Source organism: Cibotium barometz, chromosome 44, assembly GCF_041138505.1.
Source record: "Cibotium barometz isolate CiBa-2024 chromosome 44, ASM4113850v1, whole genome shotgun sequence".
Taxonomy (NCBI): domain Eukaryota; kingdom Viridiplantae; phylum Streptophyta; class Polypodiopsida; order Cyatheales; family Cibotiaceae; genus Cibotium; species Cibotium barometz.
In genome coordinates, this window is record NC_141089.1 from 23,293,638 (window position 1) to 23,311,236 (window position 17,599).

The 17,599-nt window shown below is 46.7% G+C and overlaps 2 protein-coding genes across 2 annotated transcripts in view; both read right to left on the reverse strand.

Moving 5' to 3' along the window:
* Positions 1-304: 304 nt before the first annotated feature.
* The window catches only part of LOC147613094 (uncharacterized), a 63,180-nt gene continuing 45,885 nt past the window's right edge, over positions 305-17,599 (reverse strand). The window contains exons 7-9 of the mRNA XM_086782402.1: positions 1,385-1,466; positions 1,149-1,262; positions 305-1,057 (exon numbers count right to left, since the gene is read on the reverse strand). Coding sequence (XP_086638528.1) covers positions 896-1,057; positions 1,149-1,262; positions 1,385-1,466 — 358 coding nt within the window. The 3' untranslated portion in view covers positions 305-895. The remainder of the gene's footprint in view (positions 1,058-1,148; positions 1,263-1,384; positions 1,467-17,599) is intronic.
* On the reverse strand, positions 11,368-14,550 carry LOC147613095 (uncharacterized). Its single transcript, XM_086782401.1, has 4 exons — positions 12,642-14,550; positions 12,168-12,508; positions 11,912-12,073; positions 11,368-11,823 (listed from the first exon to the last, which is right to left on the reverse strand). Exons 3-4 carry the CDS (start codon positions 11,954-11,956, stop codon positions 11,368-11,370), a joined length of 501 nt encoding a protein of 166 aa, XP_086638527.1. The 5' UTR covers positions 11,957-12,073; positions 12,168-12,508; positions 12,642-14,550.

The window sequence follows — 17,599 nt, forward strand, 5'->3', positions numbered from 1 at the left end:
AAGGCTCTTACATAAATTGATCGTGTTCACGCAGCACTCAAGCTGGTAGGGAGTTTTACAAGTGCCAAGATAGTCATGTGATTGGAGCATGATTGTGGGTGGAGGATTGAACGTATAGTATGGTGGAAGTGCCGCTTGTTCTTTGCTTTTGGTGATTGAAATGTCCATGAATAGTGGAAATTTAACATTTGAGTGCATGTTGCCCATGGTTGATCATGTTCACAATCTCTTAGAAGTGGGCATGGCTGATATGCAATGCATGTAACCAATGCAAATTTGATTTAACAAATGTGTCAAGAATGTCTTTATCACAAGCACTATTAGGGGACAGTAATCCACAATACTCATAATTACCTCATATGGTCCATACCTTAACACAAGCTCTTACGAGATGAAGTCCACAATTATCATCCATGCCTCTAGAATCTTTGTGAGGTTTTGTAAAAAACATCATCTAAAGCATAGAACATGGATGCCTTTGTCAATGCCTGTTAAATTGAGGATCACAACAAAATGCCTTAACTTCAGCTGAGTTTGGTTTCATGCCCACATTGAGCTCCTCATAAATAACTACAAAATTGTAATTGACTTTGCTGGACTTGCCAACAAACACAGATCCAATGCTGTAAAACAATGTAAGAGAACCTAAAAAAATATAATTGTGCACAAATACAAACCATTACAGTTGCTCCTCAACTTGGTCAATGTACTGTGACATGCTATGCCAGTGATTAAGAGGAAGGGTGAAAGAATACCACCATCCATCTCCTCTTTTGTGGCAAGATTGTGTGTAGCTTCTCAACAGCAGCAATAGCATGAGTCATCAGCCTTACAGGAGTCAATAAGCTGTAGCTTTGGCTCCTGACTGTTTTGTCAACAGCCCACTTCCACCTTTTCAGATATTTTGCTTCTCCAAAACAGATGTTACCAAAGCGCTTTTCTTTGGACACTTTTCCTTGTATTCTTTTAGTATGACCGATGCAGCTAATGCTTGCAGGTCTCTGCTCTCCGTCTCGTCTTTATTCCGTCCCTTTGCTTGGTTGATTGCAGCACCACACTGTCCAGTCACACCATCAGCATAAATCAAACTATTATTAACTGCTTTACAATAAGAGAAGGTCAGCGCTCAACCCTAGGATACAGCTTACCAGGCAAAGTCCATACAGTGCACGGATGTTCTTGCCAGCACTAAGCTTGATAGCTGATGCATAGTATTTCTTTGCTATTTTTAAGCTTTCCAGGCCTCCAATTGTATATTGCACCTAATGAAGTAAATACGAAAAAAGTTAAGATCTTGAGCCTTGCTGGTGCACAATAAGACTTTAGATGAGACTTCTTATCAAGAGATATTCACTAGCCACTGAAAAAAAAGAGATTTGCTTGCCTCAGCATATTTCAAATGCCATGCTGCATTAGAGGTTTGCATCAGGATTAGCTCTTCGTAGCAGAATGCGGCCTGATTATACCTGCAGTACACATGCAATAGGTGATGTTTAGAAGAGCAAGCATCTCTCTCTTTTTTTTCGTGAAATGGTGTTTTATATTATATGTAAAAATGTACATCAGCCACATGGCTCACACAGAACCTATGCCCCCCCCCCCCCCCAAAAAAAAAACCCACAAAAGATCCTCTAAAGGATCATGACCATGCAAACCTGTACACTAATAAGAAAGCCTCCTAGCCAAATAAGCATCCCAGATAAAAGCATCAAAGATGAGCCAGCCGAGCCGCCGTAGACCATAACGAAATAACATCTGCATCCAGTAGCTGAGCTGAGAGAAGAGAAGAAAACTGCCAAAGCAGCAAACCGCGGATACGTAGAATGTGCCCATGTATTCCAGACAAGGAATCAAAGATGAACCCATTCCGTGTAGTCCAAATATGCCAAAGTCCTGTCCATCTAAGGAAATGGAATATCACAAGGTGACTATCCGAAGTAATGACTTGAGGACAAATCCCAAATATCCACTGATGAGCCGAAACAGTAGACCTCTCTACTGCCTCCCAAACGCGAGAGACAAAAGACCAAATCTGACGGGCCACTCGACAACTCATGAACAGATGCATAACTGTTTCAGTGCATGTCGTGCAGAAGAAGCAACAGGCCAATGTAATTTTACGACGGCTGAGCTGATCCCGTGTAGGTAACCCTCCCACCAACATCCTCCAAATGAAAACCTTACCTTGGTAAGGGAGTTTAGACTGCCAACCATGCATAAGAGTTTTTTGCCACCATGATTTAGACTTGTGCAATCCCCACACCTTATTGGCCTTGACTGAAACCCAATCTTTCTCTGATACGAGCTTATGATAGACCTGGTTAGCTGAAAGTGATATCAAGTCACCAGATTTACATAGTGCCCAATCAAGCCAAGGCTGATCTGCAGATGGCCGAGGCAATAGAGTAAAAGGCTCAACTGCATGCATGATGTCAACCCATAGTGGCTGAAATGTCCGAGAAACCCTAAAGTGTTGCCGAATACGACGAAACGAATATGGCCTGTCACGACCACGTATCACAGCATCTCGGATTCTAACCAAGCCTAACCTAACCATGCGGTGGAGTCGTATGCGTGAAGCATCTTTGTCTGGCCAAACAATGACACGCGACTCCACAAATGTTTCGAACTGTAAAGAGTTCAAAAGTAGTCTTTCATGACCAGGATCCCACCGAGCCAATAGTAGAACTTCATGCCAAGAAAGGAGAATATGCGATGAAATGTGAGATGAGCGAATACGGACAGGATGAGCCGCATTCACAATGTCCCACCATGAAGCCTGCACACGTGTCCGTCCATGTGACAATCCCTCCAACTCAATCAAGTCACGAGCCATGAATAGCCAAGGCTGCTCCTGCAAACACATATCCTGAAAAATCGCCCACCTACGCGCCACCATATGCAAGCGGACATCCAGTAAAGCAGCCCCACCCATTCTTTTGGGCGTCGTAATGTGATTCCAAGCTATCCATGTTTGACCCATAATATTTCCTTGCCTCTTCCACAGCATAAACCGAATGGGAGCAACCAAACGGAGAAGAGATTTGTGTGTCCAAGGTAGCAAAGGTAAAAAATAGGAAATCATGCTAAGCATAATAACCTGAGCTACCTTAACCCTCACGTGCATAGGTCACCCTTGAGCTTTCCAATACACAAATTTATCCGAGATCCGAGCAGAAATCCAAGCAAGAAGCACTTGGGGGTCCACATCCACACCCACCAGATACCCAAGATGACGAACAATGTCTCCTGTATGACCACACGGCCTTGCCACCCTACTGCCTCAAGATCAAATTCCGTACATACAATGAGGGCTGATTTTGTTGAATTTATTTTCAGCCCAGAAACCAATGCAAAATTATTCCAAGCTTCCATTGCTCGATCTATATTGGCTTTTTCGGCCCTCAGAAACATAAAAGTGTCATCCGCAAGGGCTTGAGCAACCAATTGCTTGCCATGAGGGAGATGCAAACCAACCACTTCACCATGCGATGCTTAGCATCTAGGCGAGAACATAGGATGAGTGGCAATGGCAAAGAAAAGAGGGCTAAGAGGACAGCCATGCCGGAGAGAACGGGTGAGAGAAATACCATCCGAAAGTCCTCCATTGAGCATAATCCGCGTGATAGAGCCAGAGCCAAGTAAATGCACCAAATTAGCCATTTTGGGACCAAAGCCCATGGCTGTCATTAACTGAGAAAGGAAAGACCAGCTGACATGATCAAAAGCTTTTTCAAGATCCAGCTGCACCATCACAATCTCTTGCTTCTTTGCCTTGGCATAATCCACTCCAATTTGAACATTAAGAATATTATGCAAAATATTCCTGCCATGCACAAATCCATATTGATATGGATGAATAAGAGTAGGAAGCACCTTCAGCAAGCGATTGGCAAAAATCTTTGTAAAGATTTTATACATAATACCCATAAGTGAGATCGGGCGCCATTGAGCCAAAGAAGTAGGCGAAGGGACTTTGGGCAACAAACGAAGTATGCCCAACTTCCAATCGGCAAGCATATATCCCTCATCCCAAACCCTTTGACAAATAAGCGTCAAAGGCTTTGCAAGCTGATCAGCATATTTTCGGAAAAACTCATTTGTCAAACCATCCCAACTTAATATCGTACTTCAGCAAACAATGACTCCCTTGCAGCCAGGACAGCCAGCGAGCCATCCTCTCAAGGGGCAAGCAAATCTTCATAAAACTTGATGCAATGCTAAATAATCTCAGAAGGTTGAGCAACAAGGTTGCCTTGGGCATCCATCAGCCTAACAATATTCTCACGCATATGTTTTTGATGCAACTTATCATAGAAGCGATGAGATTGACAGTTAGCATCCCGCAAAGCATCAAGACGTGCAAGTAGTTTAAAGCGAACATATTGTGCTTCCTGCACCCTAGATAGCTCCTTTTTCAACCATTCTATGGCATCCACAACTTCAGCACCCTAGATAGCTCCTTTTTCAACCATTCTATGGCATCCACAACTTCAGCATCCATAGAGTCAGTAAACATGAATGCCTGCAAGCCCTTTAAAAGTGACTCAAGAAGAGCCACATGCTGTTTTTGTATAGAGCCATTAGCAAGACCATAATGCCGCGCTAATTTCCGAGTGTTGGTAAGGAACACTCGCCAAGCATGATAATCAGCCATGGACACTCTTGTGGAGAAATGTCGTATCAACTGACACATATAAACATCAAAAACTTCATGCTCCAAAAAAGTGTGATTTAAGCGCAAAGGCAATCGTCCCAACAAGCCTTTATATGCATCCACAGGATGACAGACCATTTCAAACACGAGCGGCCAATGATCCGACAAAACCTGTTGCTGATCAACCATCATAGTAAGAACCTCTGGCAAAAAGAGATCTTGATGTAAAATATACATCCTATCCAATCTAGCATAAGTGCCCTGAAATTGTTGTGAGGCATAAGTGTAAACCCTTTCATCTGAGCAAGTCCTCACCCCGGACTGGGAGCTGGAGTCCTCTCAAACCAACCTCCTCTGCTGTCAGGTACATGCTCATAGCCTCAGCAAAGAAGAGAAAAAGAAACGGGACGAGAGGGCACCCCTGACGGACTGATCTGGTCAACTCAAAACTTGGCCCCCGTCCTCCTGCCATCAGCACCCTGACTACGAGTTGTGGAATATAGAGCCGCCACTCCTTGAATCCAGACTGGCTCAAAACCCAAGCGAAGCATAGTGCCCTCTAAGAAGCCCCAATCGACTCTATCGTATGCCTTCTCAAAATCGAGAAGCATCACGACCAGGTCCTCACCGAGAAATCTAGCTCAGGCCCTCCCCTCCCAGAAGGTGAAAATGTTGTCAAGGATACTGCGCTCCTTGACGAATCCTGTCTGGGTAGCATGTATCAGCTCCCCAAGGAAGGGTTGGATCCTCAAACTCAAGGCCTCTGCCAGGACCTTGTAGACAGTATTGAGGATCGTAATAGGTCTCCAATGCCGAATATCATCTGACACTCCCTCCCCCTTGGGGATAAGAAAGATCAAGCCCTCTGAGAAACTCTATGGCATCACCCTAATGTCCAAAACATACTGAAAGCCTCTGCGGAAGCCTGGCCCCAAAAGGTCCCAATAGTGCATAAAAAAGGCAGGCGCGTCAAACCGTTCTCCCTGCCTCAAGCAGCCACGGTAACGTACATAGTGTGTGCCGCCAAGGCCCTGTACATTCCATGAGATGATCCTCATGGATGACCTGCTGAGGTGGAGGCTGTCTCAGCCATACGGCAGGCCTTTGCAAGCGGCTTGGATGGAGAATAGTCCCCATCCGAGCGGCTACCAATCTGCCCACCCGGTGTGCTGCAAGAATCTCGGATCAGGCGCCAGTGGCTGTGTCCCATGGCGACTGCCTCCCGCTCAGAGAGAGCAACCTCGTGAATGCATACATAACCAGGATCGCGTGCTAGGTTTGCCACTATGCGAACCACCAAATGTTGAATCCCGGAGGCATCCGCACTCCCGGTATCAAAGAAATGAGCCAGCTCCCAGAGTCGGCCTATCACGTCTGTCATCTCCAGATCGCTCACATGGTGAGAAAACTCAACTGCCTGAGTCTTCAAAATGCTAAGAGAGAGATCCAGAGTCCACTCCCGGTCACTAGTGCCACAGAGAGGGAAGGAGAAGGCCACCGCTGAATCAAGTACCTCCTCCCCTCGGGCCGGAGGTATCACCACATGAACTCTGATGGGTGCTGGCTCATGGGGGCCCTCCGCTCCAAAAAGCCATGTGAAGGAGTAGTCAAAAGGCTCCGAGCGCTGTCGAGTGTCAAGACTACTCAGCCGACTGCGGATAGACTTATGGCGAAAAGTCAAAAGCACAAGTAAAGATAGAGCTGGTCGACTCTATTAAAAAGCAAGAAGGGCTTTTCTTGAAGGGGGCGCATGAGAGCACAAGCGGGCAGCAATGTTGAACTCTCTCTCCCTCTCTCTCCCACGCCACCATAGGAAGATCTGGGCCATCATCTCCCATCATCGCAAGACCTTCTCGCGCCAACTCAGTTTTACCACCTTGAGCACCATGTCACAGCGGCCCATGAGGGATGTATTAGGGTGATATGAGAGCTCTCTGCTCATGTACCTGGATCAGATTTTAAAGTTCTAGATTTTTGTTATCTTTCTTTATTACTATTTTGTACCCAGGATTATGTACCTCATGGATATGATGTAACCTTTGGGTCTAATAGGTCATTTTGGCCTTTTTAAGACGTTAATACAACTTTCTTTCTTTCTCTCTCTCTACCTGATGGGCTCACCTACCTTGATACATGATACACAGGATCTCTCCATTTCGGGCAGACCCATTGGGATAGCAACAGACCATGCATATTTGACATTTTTTGTGACTACTGGATATGTTAGAGGCACACCACCCTCTAGTCATACCAGATACCCAAGATATCACTTTACTCGGGAGACCTCTAGTGTATATGGCAGTGCAGTATATGATGGTTTGTTCGCTCTTGACCCGAGCAGTCCACTTGATGAGCTTACAAAAGAGTTGGCAGATGTATTACATGGTTCAGCAACATATGCTTTCCCGTATAAACCCCCTCTTTCTACCCCTCCTCGCCATACGGCCCCACAGAATGGTTGGTACGATGATGAATGTCGTGAGACTCGTGCCCGCTTGCAGCGGGAGATCACCCTTGGCATCCACACACATAGACAGGCTAGAACGCTCTTCAAACGCCTTGTGCGGAAGAAGAAGCAGGATTACCTAGCCAAGCTTGAGATGGAGATATACAAACTATTTTTGGGGCAGGATAGCAAGAGGGTGCGGACGATGTTCCATGAGCGACAGCCACCCACACCTATCACAGCACCTGAGGCATGAATATGCAACAACTTTATATGAAGTACCAGGGCAGCCTCCCACCCCTCATCCGTCAGTGACCCGCTCGGATCATAGTACTTTTGTCCGCATTCGGATGGTTTTGAATGCTATTGACAGACTACGTAATGGAAGATCCCAAGACCAAGATGGTTTGGTAGCAGAACATTTTTCACATGCCAGAGATGTATTGGCACCACTGCTAGTACACATGTTTAACAGGGCCATTTGCGAAGGTTTCCCAGACAGTTGGTCGGCACATACTATTGTACCTCTATTTAAGAGTGGTGACCCCATGATACCAGGAAACTAAAGGACCATCATGATTGGCCATTGCTTGGCCAAGATATTCGGATCTATTTTGGATCGAGAGCTGAGTAGATGGGCTGAGACACATGGACTCAGAGCACCTGGGCACGTAGGTTTCAAACGAGGTTTCACGACTTTGGATCACATATTTACCCTCAGGGCTCTCATTGAGGAGGGACGAGCACAGGGGAAGAGGATATATTGCTGCTTTGTGGAATTCTGCAAAGCCTTTGACACGGTGCCACGTGTCAAACTCATGAGGAGATTGCATGACATTGGTGTTCCCGAGGAGATGCAATGGGGCATTTATGTATTATATGAAGCGGTGATAGGCAGAGTACGGACTCCCGGAGGCATGTCGAATAGACTGACTAGCATCATTGGGGTGAAGCAGGGATGCCCACTGTCACCCACCCTCTTTGGACTTTACATTGATGAGATATCCGACTACATTAACAGGATGGGGGGGGGTAGGGGGGCCAGTCTGGCAGGGGTTTGGATACCCATACTGCTATATGCCGATGACATTGTACTTATTGCAGACTCCGTTGAGGGTTTGCAACAGCATTTGGATGCTTTGCAGTCGTTTTGTGCAGATAGGGATCTCACAGTGAACCTTGGGAAGACTAAGATTATGGTCTTCAATACTCCATAGGCTTGGGTGACTAGATCCGACCATCACTTCACTTTTAGAGGTGAATCAGTGAAGTACACTGTCATGTGCACAGTGGGTATCTACCGTGTGCTACATGCACACAAGACTAGCTTTGAGGTTTGGGGAAGCTTGGAGCTAGGCAGGTTGATTGGCGAGCTGAGTTAGGGATAGACTGACGGGCGCGCACGCAAGTATGGATGGGCGGGCGCCCAAGTGTGGACGCCCGGTGACCGACCAAGAGCCTAGGTTAGTCATTAGTTCATAGTGTCTTGCATGTCTTTGTGAGAGCTCTATGGTCAGGAGCCTGGATCTAGTGCAGACGTGCACTTGCTTTATGCAACAGAGGCCGGCAACAGTCTCGAGGCCCGTGAGGGTAGCTTCATGGCAGTATGGGACGTCACGAGGTAGAGATTGGTCGGTACGTCCACTAGTTAGCTCAGCTTGTGGCTCGGTGGGGACAGCCAAGACTAGTGGGCTTGCCCACGACTGTCAAGGTGGGGAGGTGAGTCAGGGCTCCACCCCCTTCACGTTTGTTTAGTTTGTTTGCAAGTTTCGAGTCTTGTACCAGGAGCGTTCTACAAGGTGATCCTATGGGGATTTGACAGTGGTATCAGAGCAAGCCTCATGAACGAGCAAGTCGGTAGGTAGAGAAAAAGAGGTCAAAGAAAAGGTATGAGCTTGAGAAGATTGTTGTTTTTCTAAGTACACTGCTGTTTTTTCAAATTCAGTATGTTGCTTTTGTATCGTAGAAACCTGTGATGAAGGTTGTGGTCTTGTATGGGTTGTTTGCTTTGCAAGAAGGCTAGATGTTTTTTTTTAACTGTATGAACAGTTTGAAGAGAGAGAAAAAAGAAAAAGCCAGTCGGCTGTATGTAAGAGAGAGAGAGAGAGTAGCGCAGCCTAATGTGCATAGAAAAAAAGCCACACGAATCTGTGCCTAGTCGCAGCCTTTATGGCTGTACACGCAGGCAGGTGACTAGCCTTGTGCAGTTAGGTGGACAAGCGCACGGGTAGGCTGGCATGTAAGAAAACAGCCGGCTAACTATACTTGCAGCAGTCGTTGGCGGGTGGTACACACAGGCAAGCGGGTCGGTACTCGCAAGTAGGCAGGCTAGTACTCGCAGCGAGGTGGTACACGCACGCAAGCGGGCGACTGCGCACACAAGCGTATGGGCACTGGCAAGCGGGCGGACGGGTGGCAAGTCGGCGGCACTACATGCTGCAAGAAAACGTGAAAAGCGTGGTCGCCGTATGGTTTTTTTAGCTTTTGTTTTTTTTATAAAAAAATCACCACTACTTTCAGCGTTTTCACCTGCGCCTAAGGGTTTTATTAAACCCACACTTTAGAAAGAGGGGTTTTAAAAACCCATGCTTTGCTTATAAGTTGGGGAAGCCTATAAATTCCCCTTTAGTGGACTTCTTGCCACACATCTCTCAAGCTCTCAAGCTCTCAAGCTCTCTAGCACTCTCCTTGTGCAAGAAAAAACTTTTGTCTCATCTTGCCCTCTTCAAGATGTCGACCCAAGAATCCTAGTTGGAGCCCATTCCCAAACGTGAAGACCTGCCGGCTACGGAAGCCACCGATGGCAATCTTTTTGAAGATTTTGTTTCAAAATCAGATTTCCAAGAGTTTAAAGTTGCTCTCGAAGCTTCTTCCTCGAAATGTCAAGCACAAGTCGCCGCGCAACTGTAGGCTTAACAGAACTCCATCTCTTTGTTGACCACTATCCTATCTGCGTACCAAAGAGATCGTGGACACTTGGCTACATAAGTGGCAAGTCCATTTTCAGTTTCATCCATATGACAATGGCAAAAAGTTCTAGTTAGCAACAAGTTTCCTCTCAGGCAAAGCTTTGCTTTGGTTGACTTAGGTCCAATTCGAAGAAGTCTTCAAGAAAGAATTCCTCAAGAAAGAGGATGACTATGATATTGTTACCCAATTTGCTACTTTGACCATGACCTCGCAGAACCTCACTTATGAGGTCTACCTCCAAAAATTTAGGAACTTACAGATGAAAGCTACGAAGATGGATTCCACCACTCTTTTGGGTTTCTTCGTAGCCAGTTCACCCGACTCACACCGTTTACAGGTTAAAAACAACAAATGCAAAACTTTAGACGAGGCCATTCATTCCGCTCGTATCTATGATAATACAATGGCTTCTTCCAAATCTAAACCCGTGACCGAACAGGGGAACAAGCACAAAAGGAAGTTCTCCGCACCGATGGCTAGCACAACAGAAGGAAAGTCTTCGAACCAACCTTCGAAGAATTCTACTTCGACCCCAGCAAAGAAAAAACGTCTCCTTAAGGCTTTGAAGCTCAAGAAGGAGAGACGTTGCTTCATCTGCGAAGAAAAGGGACATATGCGTAACGAGTGCCCGAAGCAGAAGGGTGCAAAGACCAACGCAGGACCCAAGCCAAAGGCAACTAACCAGTTGTCTTTGATAGATACGTCAGTTATTGTACTCTCTCATCCTAGTTCATGTTCTGATTGTAGACGTTCAACTCTAAAGTTTTTGGCGTGTACAATCTTCTCCGAGTTTATGGAGAAGTGAATGGCCATAGAATCCACATTCTTCTAGACCCTGGCAGCTCACACAATTTTGTTAATTACAAACTTGTGCAGAAATTGGGTCTTGACACAACACCCAGCGATCATACCTATGAGGTACGCCTACCTACGGGTTGGCAAGTATGGGATCGAAAGGTGGAGACGCTACCGATCCGGATTCAGGACTACGAAGATACTCTGGAATGCTATATTATGCATCTAGAGCATGTAGACTTGTTATTAGGCATTGAGTGGTTTAAGACTCTTCAAGTCCAGATAGATTGGTCTAGTCATACTTTTTCTTTTGAACATAGGAATACCCAGTATAGTATCTTAGGTGATTGTATACATCCCTCTCAAGGACCTCTTGTATATACAGTTGATTTTAGTAATATAATGGATTCTTCTTTGTATACTGCTTTCCATTGTGTCTTGATTCCACTTTCTTCATTTCTCATATCCAAGGTTTCCACAATGAAACATGATCTAAGAGTCAAAACTCCTCATCAGATGATGATGATGACGATGCACCAGAAGAGAGCAAGTCCCCATCAGTCAAGACATTGCCCTCGTCGTCATACTCAGGCTCTGCCATCACGGGCACATGTGATGATGTGAAAGATGTATAATGAGATCCATGTGCTACATCATCATCTCCTGGCTCACTCTGAGTATGAATGAGAGTGACAGCCTCATTCGCCCGAGTCCGCTGCGTACGAACAGGCAGCTTCCCCCGACGAATGCTCCTCCGTCTAGCGCTCTCTGAATCTGCAACCTCCTCACGCAAAGGTATCGCCAAAGCCCGTGCGCGTGACCTTGTGACACGACGATCGATGCTCTCCAACTCTCTATGAAGGAGTCGTATAATATCTGCCTGCTCGTCTCTGACACGCTGCTCCACGTCGCCCTCAGTAGAGGTTGGCACCATCTTCACATGGGTCGGATCTGCCTGTGGAAAAGCAAAATCCGACAAGTCAGAACCACAAGAAATGACTTATATTGAAATGTGTCAAAAGACGTACGACAGTTAAATATACCTGCTTGGGTGCCCCCAAAGCATGATAATCTCGCACGAGCTTCATGTTAGCTCGGCAATACACTAATCGCTCCAGCTGAGCGGTACTAAGTCGATTGCGGATCTTCGTGTGAACCAAGGAGTAGGCACTCCAATTGCGCTCACAAGCACCAGCAGAACAATCCTACGATCACGAATCACGATACGATTTCGGAGTCAAAACCCTTAATGAATCAAACTTTAAAGATTTGTTTTTATTGTGAAAGAGTCAAGAGTACCTGCGAGAGGATTCGGAGAGCAAGATGAGTCAGCTTTGGAAGACCTTGTCTTCCATAGCTCTGCCACCACGTGAGGTTTCGTCGCCTCCTCTCTCAAAACCACCGCTCTAGCAAAGGATGGTCCTAGATTGTTCATAAAACTCACCATCTCTGCATCAACCTCAAGTTGCTCATCCTCGTCGTACATTATGTTGATGTACTGGTCTTTCTGCGTGAGCAGAGTGCTCTCACTAAACAGCTCTGGCTTCTTGTAGAAGGGATGAAGCAATGCAGCCATCCCATGAATGGGACGGCTCATAAATGTCCATCGCCGCTCTACAATAGCCAGGATGTCACCACGGCTACAAATTGACAAGCCAACATTCCAACAGTCATTATATAATATAACTTTAAACATATTGTTCATTGTTGCAATGTGCATATTATTTAATATTAATATAATCAACCAAGAACAATATCCAAGTGTACACTCACTGAGACTCCGTCAATGTCGTACAGGTGGCAATATGGCGCTTCATCTCCATGAAGAGATGATAGACCAGTCCAAGAGTAGAGCCCTCCATATCTGTGATTCGGAGGAGGACATGGATAGGCTGCAATGCCACCGTTAAGATCTGTACCTCTGTCCAAAAGGCCTCGTCAAGCACTTTCCGCTGAATGTATCTAGTGGCCTCTGTCTGTGCATGGTGCATAAACCTCCATTTCGGGTCCACCACAGTCTGTAGTAGTGGGTCCCGCAATCTAAAAAGCCTCTGCAAGACCAAGAACATATAAGAAAACCTGGTCTTCGAGGGTCGCACCATATCAAGTGCACTATGGCTCCTGAAGATGGCCAAAGCCTGATGTTTTTTTCGGAAAAATGTAGTAATCTTCATGGCATCTGCAACATTAGGTTGCACCCATGGCAACTTTCCAATATTCTCCATCAGCAGGTCCAAGCAATGTGCAGCACAAGGAGTCCAAGCAATGCGAGGAAACTCTGCCTCGACCAATTCACCCATACGCTTGCAATTTGAAGCATTGTCTGTCACCACTTGGACCACATTCTCTGGCCCAACATCCAAAATTGCCTGTCTGATGTGGTGATAAATAAACTCAGCACTGATGGATTCTCCTGCCTTTCCTGCATCCACAACCCGCAAGAAGTATGTGCCAAGACATGAGGACACCAAAATATTGATAATGTGTCGTCTACGCATATCACTCCAACCATCAGATATGATGGTGCACCCAAAAGACTGCCATCCTGCCTTGACAGGTACCAATGCCTTGTCTATCAAGGCTTTCTGCTCTTCAAGCATCGTGGTACGCATTTTGTTATACTCCACCCCGGACCACGAGTCTGTGTGGCCAACCTCTGCTATGGCCCTCACCATTCTCTTCCATTGATCAGTCCTCAGTACATTGAAGGAGATGTTGCACTCCACAAGAGTGCAAGCAATCTCCATCTCAGCCACTTTTTGTCTCTCTTTCACCCACAAAAGAGATGACACACGTGAAGGCAAAGTACTCTGTCTCAGCACATGTGCATCATCATCCTCATCACCCTCCTGCATGACACAGGCCCTCTTTCTGCCCCCTGTAGACTGGCTATCCTGTGTGGAAGAATCACCCATCTCCCCCACAAGCGCATCATGAAGTGCATCTTGAGTGTGCTGGCTGCCCCTTACCTTCTTTGAACCCTTTGCTGTTGATGAATTCTCAGCAATGAGCTTGTCTCTGATATCCTGCGGCACCTGCTTGCACCCACCACAATTGCCGGTGGTGCCAATACCTGTCAAGTGTATCACGACACGAGAAATTGTGCTCGTGAGCTCGAAGTTGCAATACTTGCACTGCCATCTACGCGTGCCAGAACCAGCTTGGGTCGGCGTATTAATAACACGGATGACATTCGTGTGCTCCTGCCAGTAGGGGTTGCATGGCTTCGGCATATTGGATCCTGGAAGCTCTGTGACACAAACAAAGAGAGAGAGAGAGCTTAGAGCAGAGTACATACTCCAAAGGAAGAAAGAGAGAGAGAGAGAGAGAGGGAGAGCGTAGAGCATACTCCAAAGGAGGAAAGAGAGAGAGAGAGAGAGAGAGAGAGAGAGGGACCCCGGACTCGGGAGGGAGTGAGAGAGAGACGAGATTAATCATGTAGTACATTGGCAGAGAGAGAGAGAGAGAGAGAGAGAGAGAGAGAGAGAGAGAGAGAGTACAATACAAGACAGAGATGCATCATGAGGGACCAAGGCCATGAGCGAGAGAGCGTGTGAATTACCTGGTTGCAATGTGCACAGTGTGCAGAGACGGAGCGAAACAGAGCACTGTAGGCGAAACAGGCGAAATTCCAAAACAAGGCCAAAATCGCACGTTGAAGGTCAAAAAGGGGTTTTTAAAAAAAATAAACGTACGGATGGATCCGTACGCGTACGGATCCGTACAGCACGTTCCGTACGGTACGGATCGATCCGTACGTACGTGCGGATGCAACCCTGCTCATATCTACTATGGATGTTAATGAATTAAGTGTGTTCGAAAGCAAAGAATTAAAGAAGATACTTGATTTGTTTCAAGATGTATTTCCTAAGAAATTGCCATCAGGCTTACCCCCCAAAAGAACAGTAGATCATCGTATTGACATAGTCCCTCGTGCTCACCCTGTTAGTATTCCACCTTACAGGATGAGCCAAGCTGAGGAAGATGAGTTGGCCAAACAACTCGAAGATTATTTGAGGATGGGCCAGATCCGTCCAAGTAAATCACCTTGAGGTGCGCCTGTGTTACTTAGGAGAAAGAAGGACAACACCTGGAGAATGTGTATAGATTACAAGAGATTGAACAAGCTGACAATTAAGAACCGTTATCCTCTCCCTAGATCAGATGACCTGATTGACCGGTTAGCCGGAGGAAAATATTTCACGAAGATAGATTTACATATTAGTTATCACCAGATACGTATTCATGAAAGGTGAAAGAGTGCACAGAGCGGAAGCAGAGTGGCACTAGAATGTGTTGAACAGTGTTGGGGTAAAGGCGTTATGCCCACCCTTATAGTGTGTACAAGCCCATAAGTTATAGTACATAGTACACTTAGTACTTTTAATGTACTAAGTGCACTATGTGTACTAGTGCAATATACATGTGTGATAGGGGAGTCACACACTCATGCCTCATGAGTTGACTTATCCCCACAACTCTCTCTCTCTCTCTCTCCCTTGTTTCTCTGTGTATATCTCCCACATGACCTAACCCTAATTTCTGATTTTTCTTCAATTTGCAGGCTGTTGCAGGAAAAGAGGGGTTGATGATTGCTGCTTCTGTTCTGTGCAGGTGAGGGGGCACTTCTAATGCAGGTGAGGGAGCACTTCTGTGCCGGCCTAGCTGCTGCAGAAAGCTATTGCTTTTTATTATGTTTCCAGACGAGTAGGTGCTGCTGCTGCTGCCTAAGGAACTGCTGCTACTCTTCCTCTGACCTAAAGATGGATGCAGGCAAGATCGCGCAGCTGAAGGCTTTCATTCAGCTCTGCGACTCCAGCCCAGCGGTCTTGAAGGACCCTTCTCTGCGTTTCTTTTGGAATTACCGGCCACGGCAAAGTTCAACGAGCGAACACGTACGGTGGTGCACGTCAGTGGGGGCAACAGATGGCTGAAGCGAGGGCGGCTTTGGGCAACTAGTATGGGCCACGCGCTGATGATTAACACGCCTTCGCCAATGGCTCAACGCCCGCCAGTGCTCCACGCTCGACGCCTGGCTTTTACGCTTTCGCTTCAGTTTCGCCTAGCGCCACTCGCCTAGGTGGCCAGCGTTTTTGCACACCTCGGCTTACGTATCCGCCTAGTTGCAGTAGGCGCCTGACACGCCTGCCCTTGTACGTGCACGAGCTGCCACCTCTCGCTTGATTGCTGCCTTGCGTTCGCTTCTGGCCTCTTCACCGAGTAGCAGCGCTACATACGACCAGTAGTTGATGATTGGGCAGCCTGGGCAGCCACGTGGGCTGGCTGCGTGGGTAGCTGGTTGGCCAGCCCCTTTTGTGCTGCAAGGAGCAGGGCGACCAGGAATCAGCAGGGCGACCAGGAATCAAAAGGCCCAAGAGCAGGCGACCAGCACAAAAGGGGGGGGCGGCTAGCAGAGCAGAAGAGGGAGGAGAACTTGGTGACCAAAGCTCTGATACCCGTTGATGGGAGAAACAGAAATTAGGGTTAGGTCATGTGGGAGATATACACAGAGAAACAAGGGAGAGAGAGAGAGAGAGAGAGTTGTGGGGATAAGTCAACTCATGAGGCATGAGTGTGTGACTCCCCTATCACACATGTATATTGCACTAGTACACATAGTGCACTTAGTACATTAAAAGTACTAAGTGTACTATGTACTATAACTTATGGGCTTGTACACACTATAAGGGTGGGCATAACGCCTTTACCCCAACAAACAGAGTGCAAGAGAGAGAGAGAGAGAGAGATGGAGAAAACTATGCTGAATATATTGAAGCAAAAATAGTCCCAAGCAAGAGACACTACAAGTCTCATAAGTGAGGGAGCAAAAATAATATGTACAAGACTGAATGAACAATGAGAGGCCTACACCCACTATTTACAGTAGGGGTAAGCTGGCTGACTGGAGCTGCAAAACTGGCCGACTGGAGCTACTGGACAAGCCGACTAAAAAATGCCAGAACAACTGGGAAAAATCCCAAAAAAATACTAGAAAAAGGGGTGGCCAGCCCACAAACAGGGGCCATGCAAAAGGGACCAAATGGACACCATAAAAGAGCAGAATCTGGGGATGAATGTGCTAACACCCCCTCCCAGCACCAGATGCTGAACAAACTCCGAGAATCCGAAGATGAGGAACCAAGCAAGCTTGAGAAACCGTCTTGGTGAACAAATCTGTAGCATTCTCCGCAGAAGGACAAAACTCCAAACGCAAATCTCCAACAAGAACCCGTTCACGAACATAGTGATACTGAATCTCAATGTGTTTCATACGAGCATGAAACACAGGGTTCTTAGCGATGGCGATGCAACTCTGATTGTCACACCAAAGAAGAGTAGATCCGGTAGGAGGACAGCCGAGCTCCTCCAATAATCTCTGCAACCATATCGCCTCACGTGCAGCATAACAAACTGCACGGTACTCCGCCTCGGTGGAGGAAAGCGCCACAGTAGGCTGCTTTTTACTGCTCCAAGAAATGGCTCCAGACCCAAGTGAAAAAACACAACCAGTGATCGAACGCCATGTATCTGGATCTCCAGCCCAGTCTGAGTCAGACCATCCAACAAGAGTGCGTCCTTGGCCATAAAAGATGCCAAAATCCAGAGTGCCACGCAAGTACCGAAGAACTGTGAGAGCACACCGCCAATGCTGCTGACGGGGTTTGGATGAGAAGGAACTCAATAAACTGACTGCGAAGCATATGTCCAATCGGGAGTAGGTCAACCATACC

Excerpts from the sequence above, each read along its gene's own strand:
- LOC147613095 (XM_086782401.1), bottom strand. The coding sequence starts at position 11,956 with ATGAAGCTCGTGCGAGATTATCATGCTTTGGGGGCACCCAAGCAG. Across the intron at positions 11,824-11,911 it reads CTTTGGGGGCACCCAAGCAG|GCAGATCCGACCCATGTGAA; the intron begins GTATATTTAACT and ends GCTTTTCCACAG.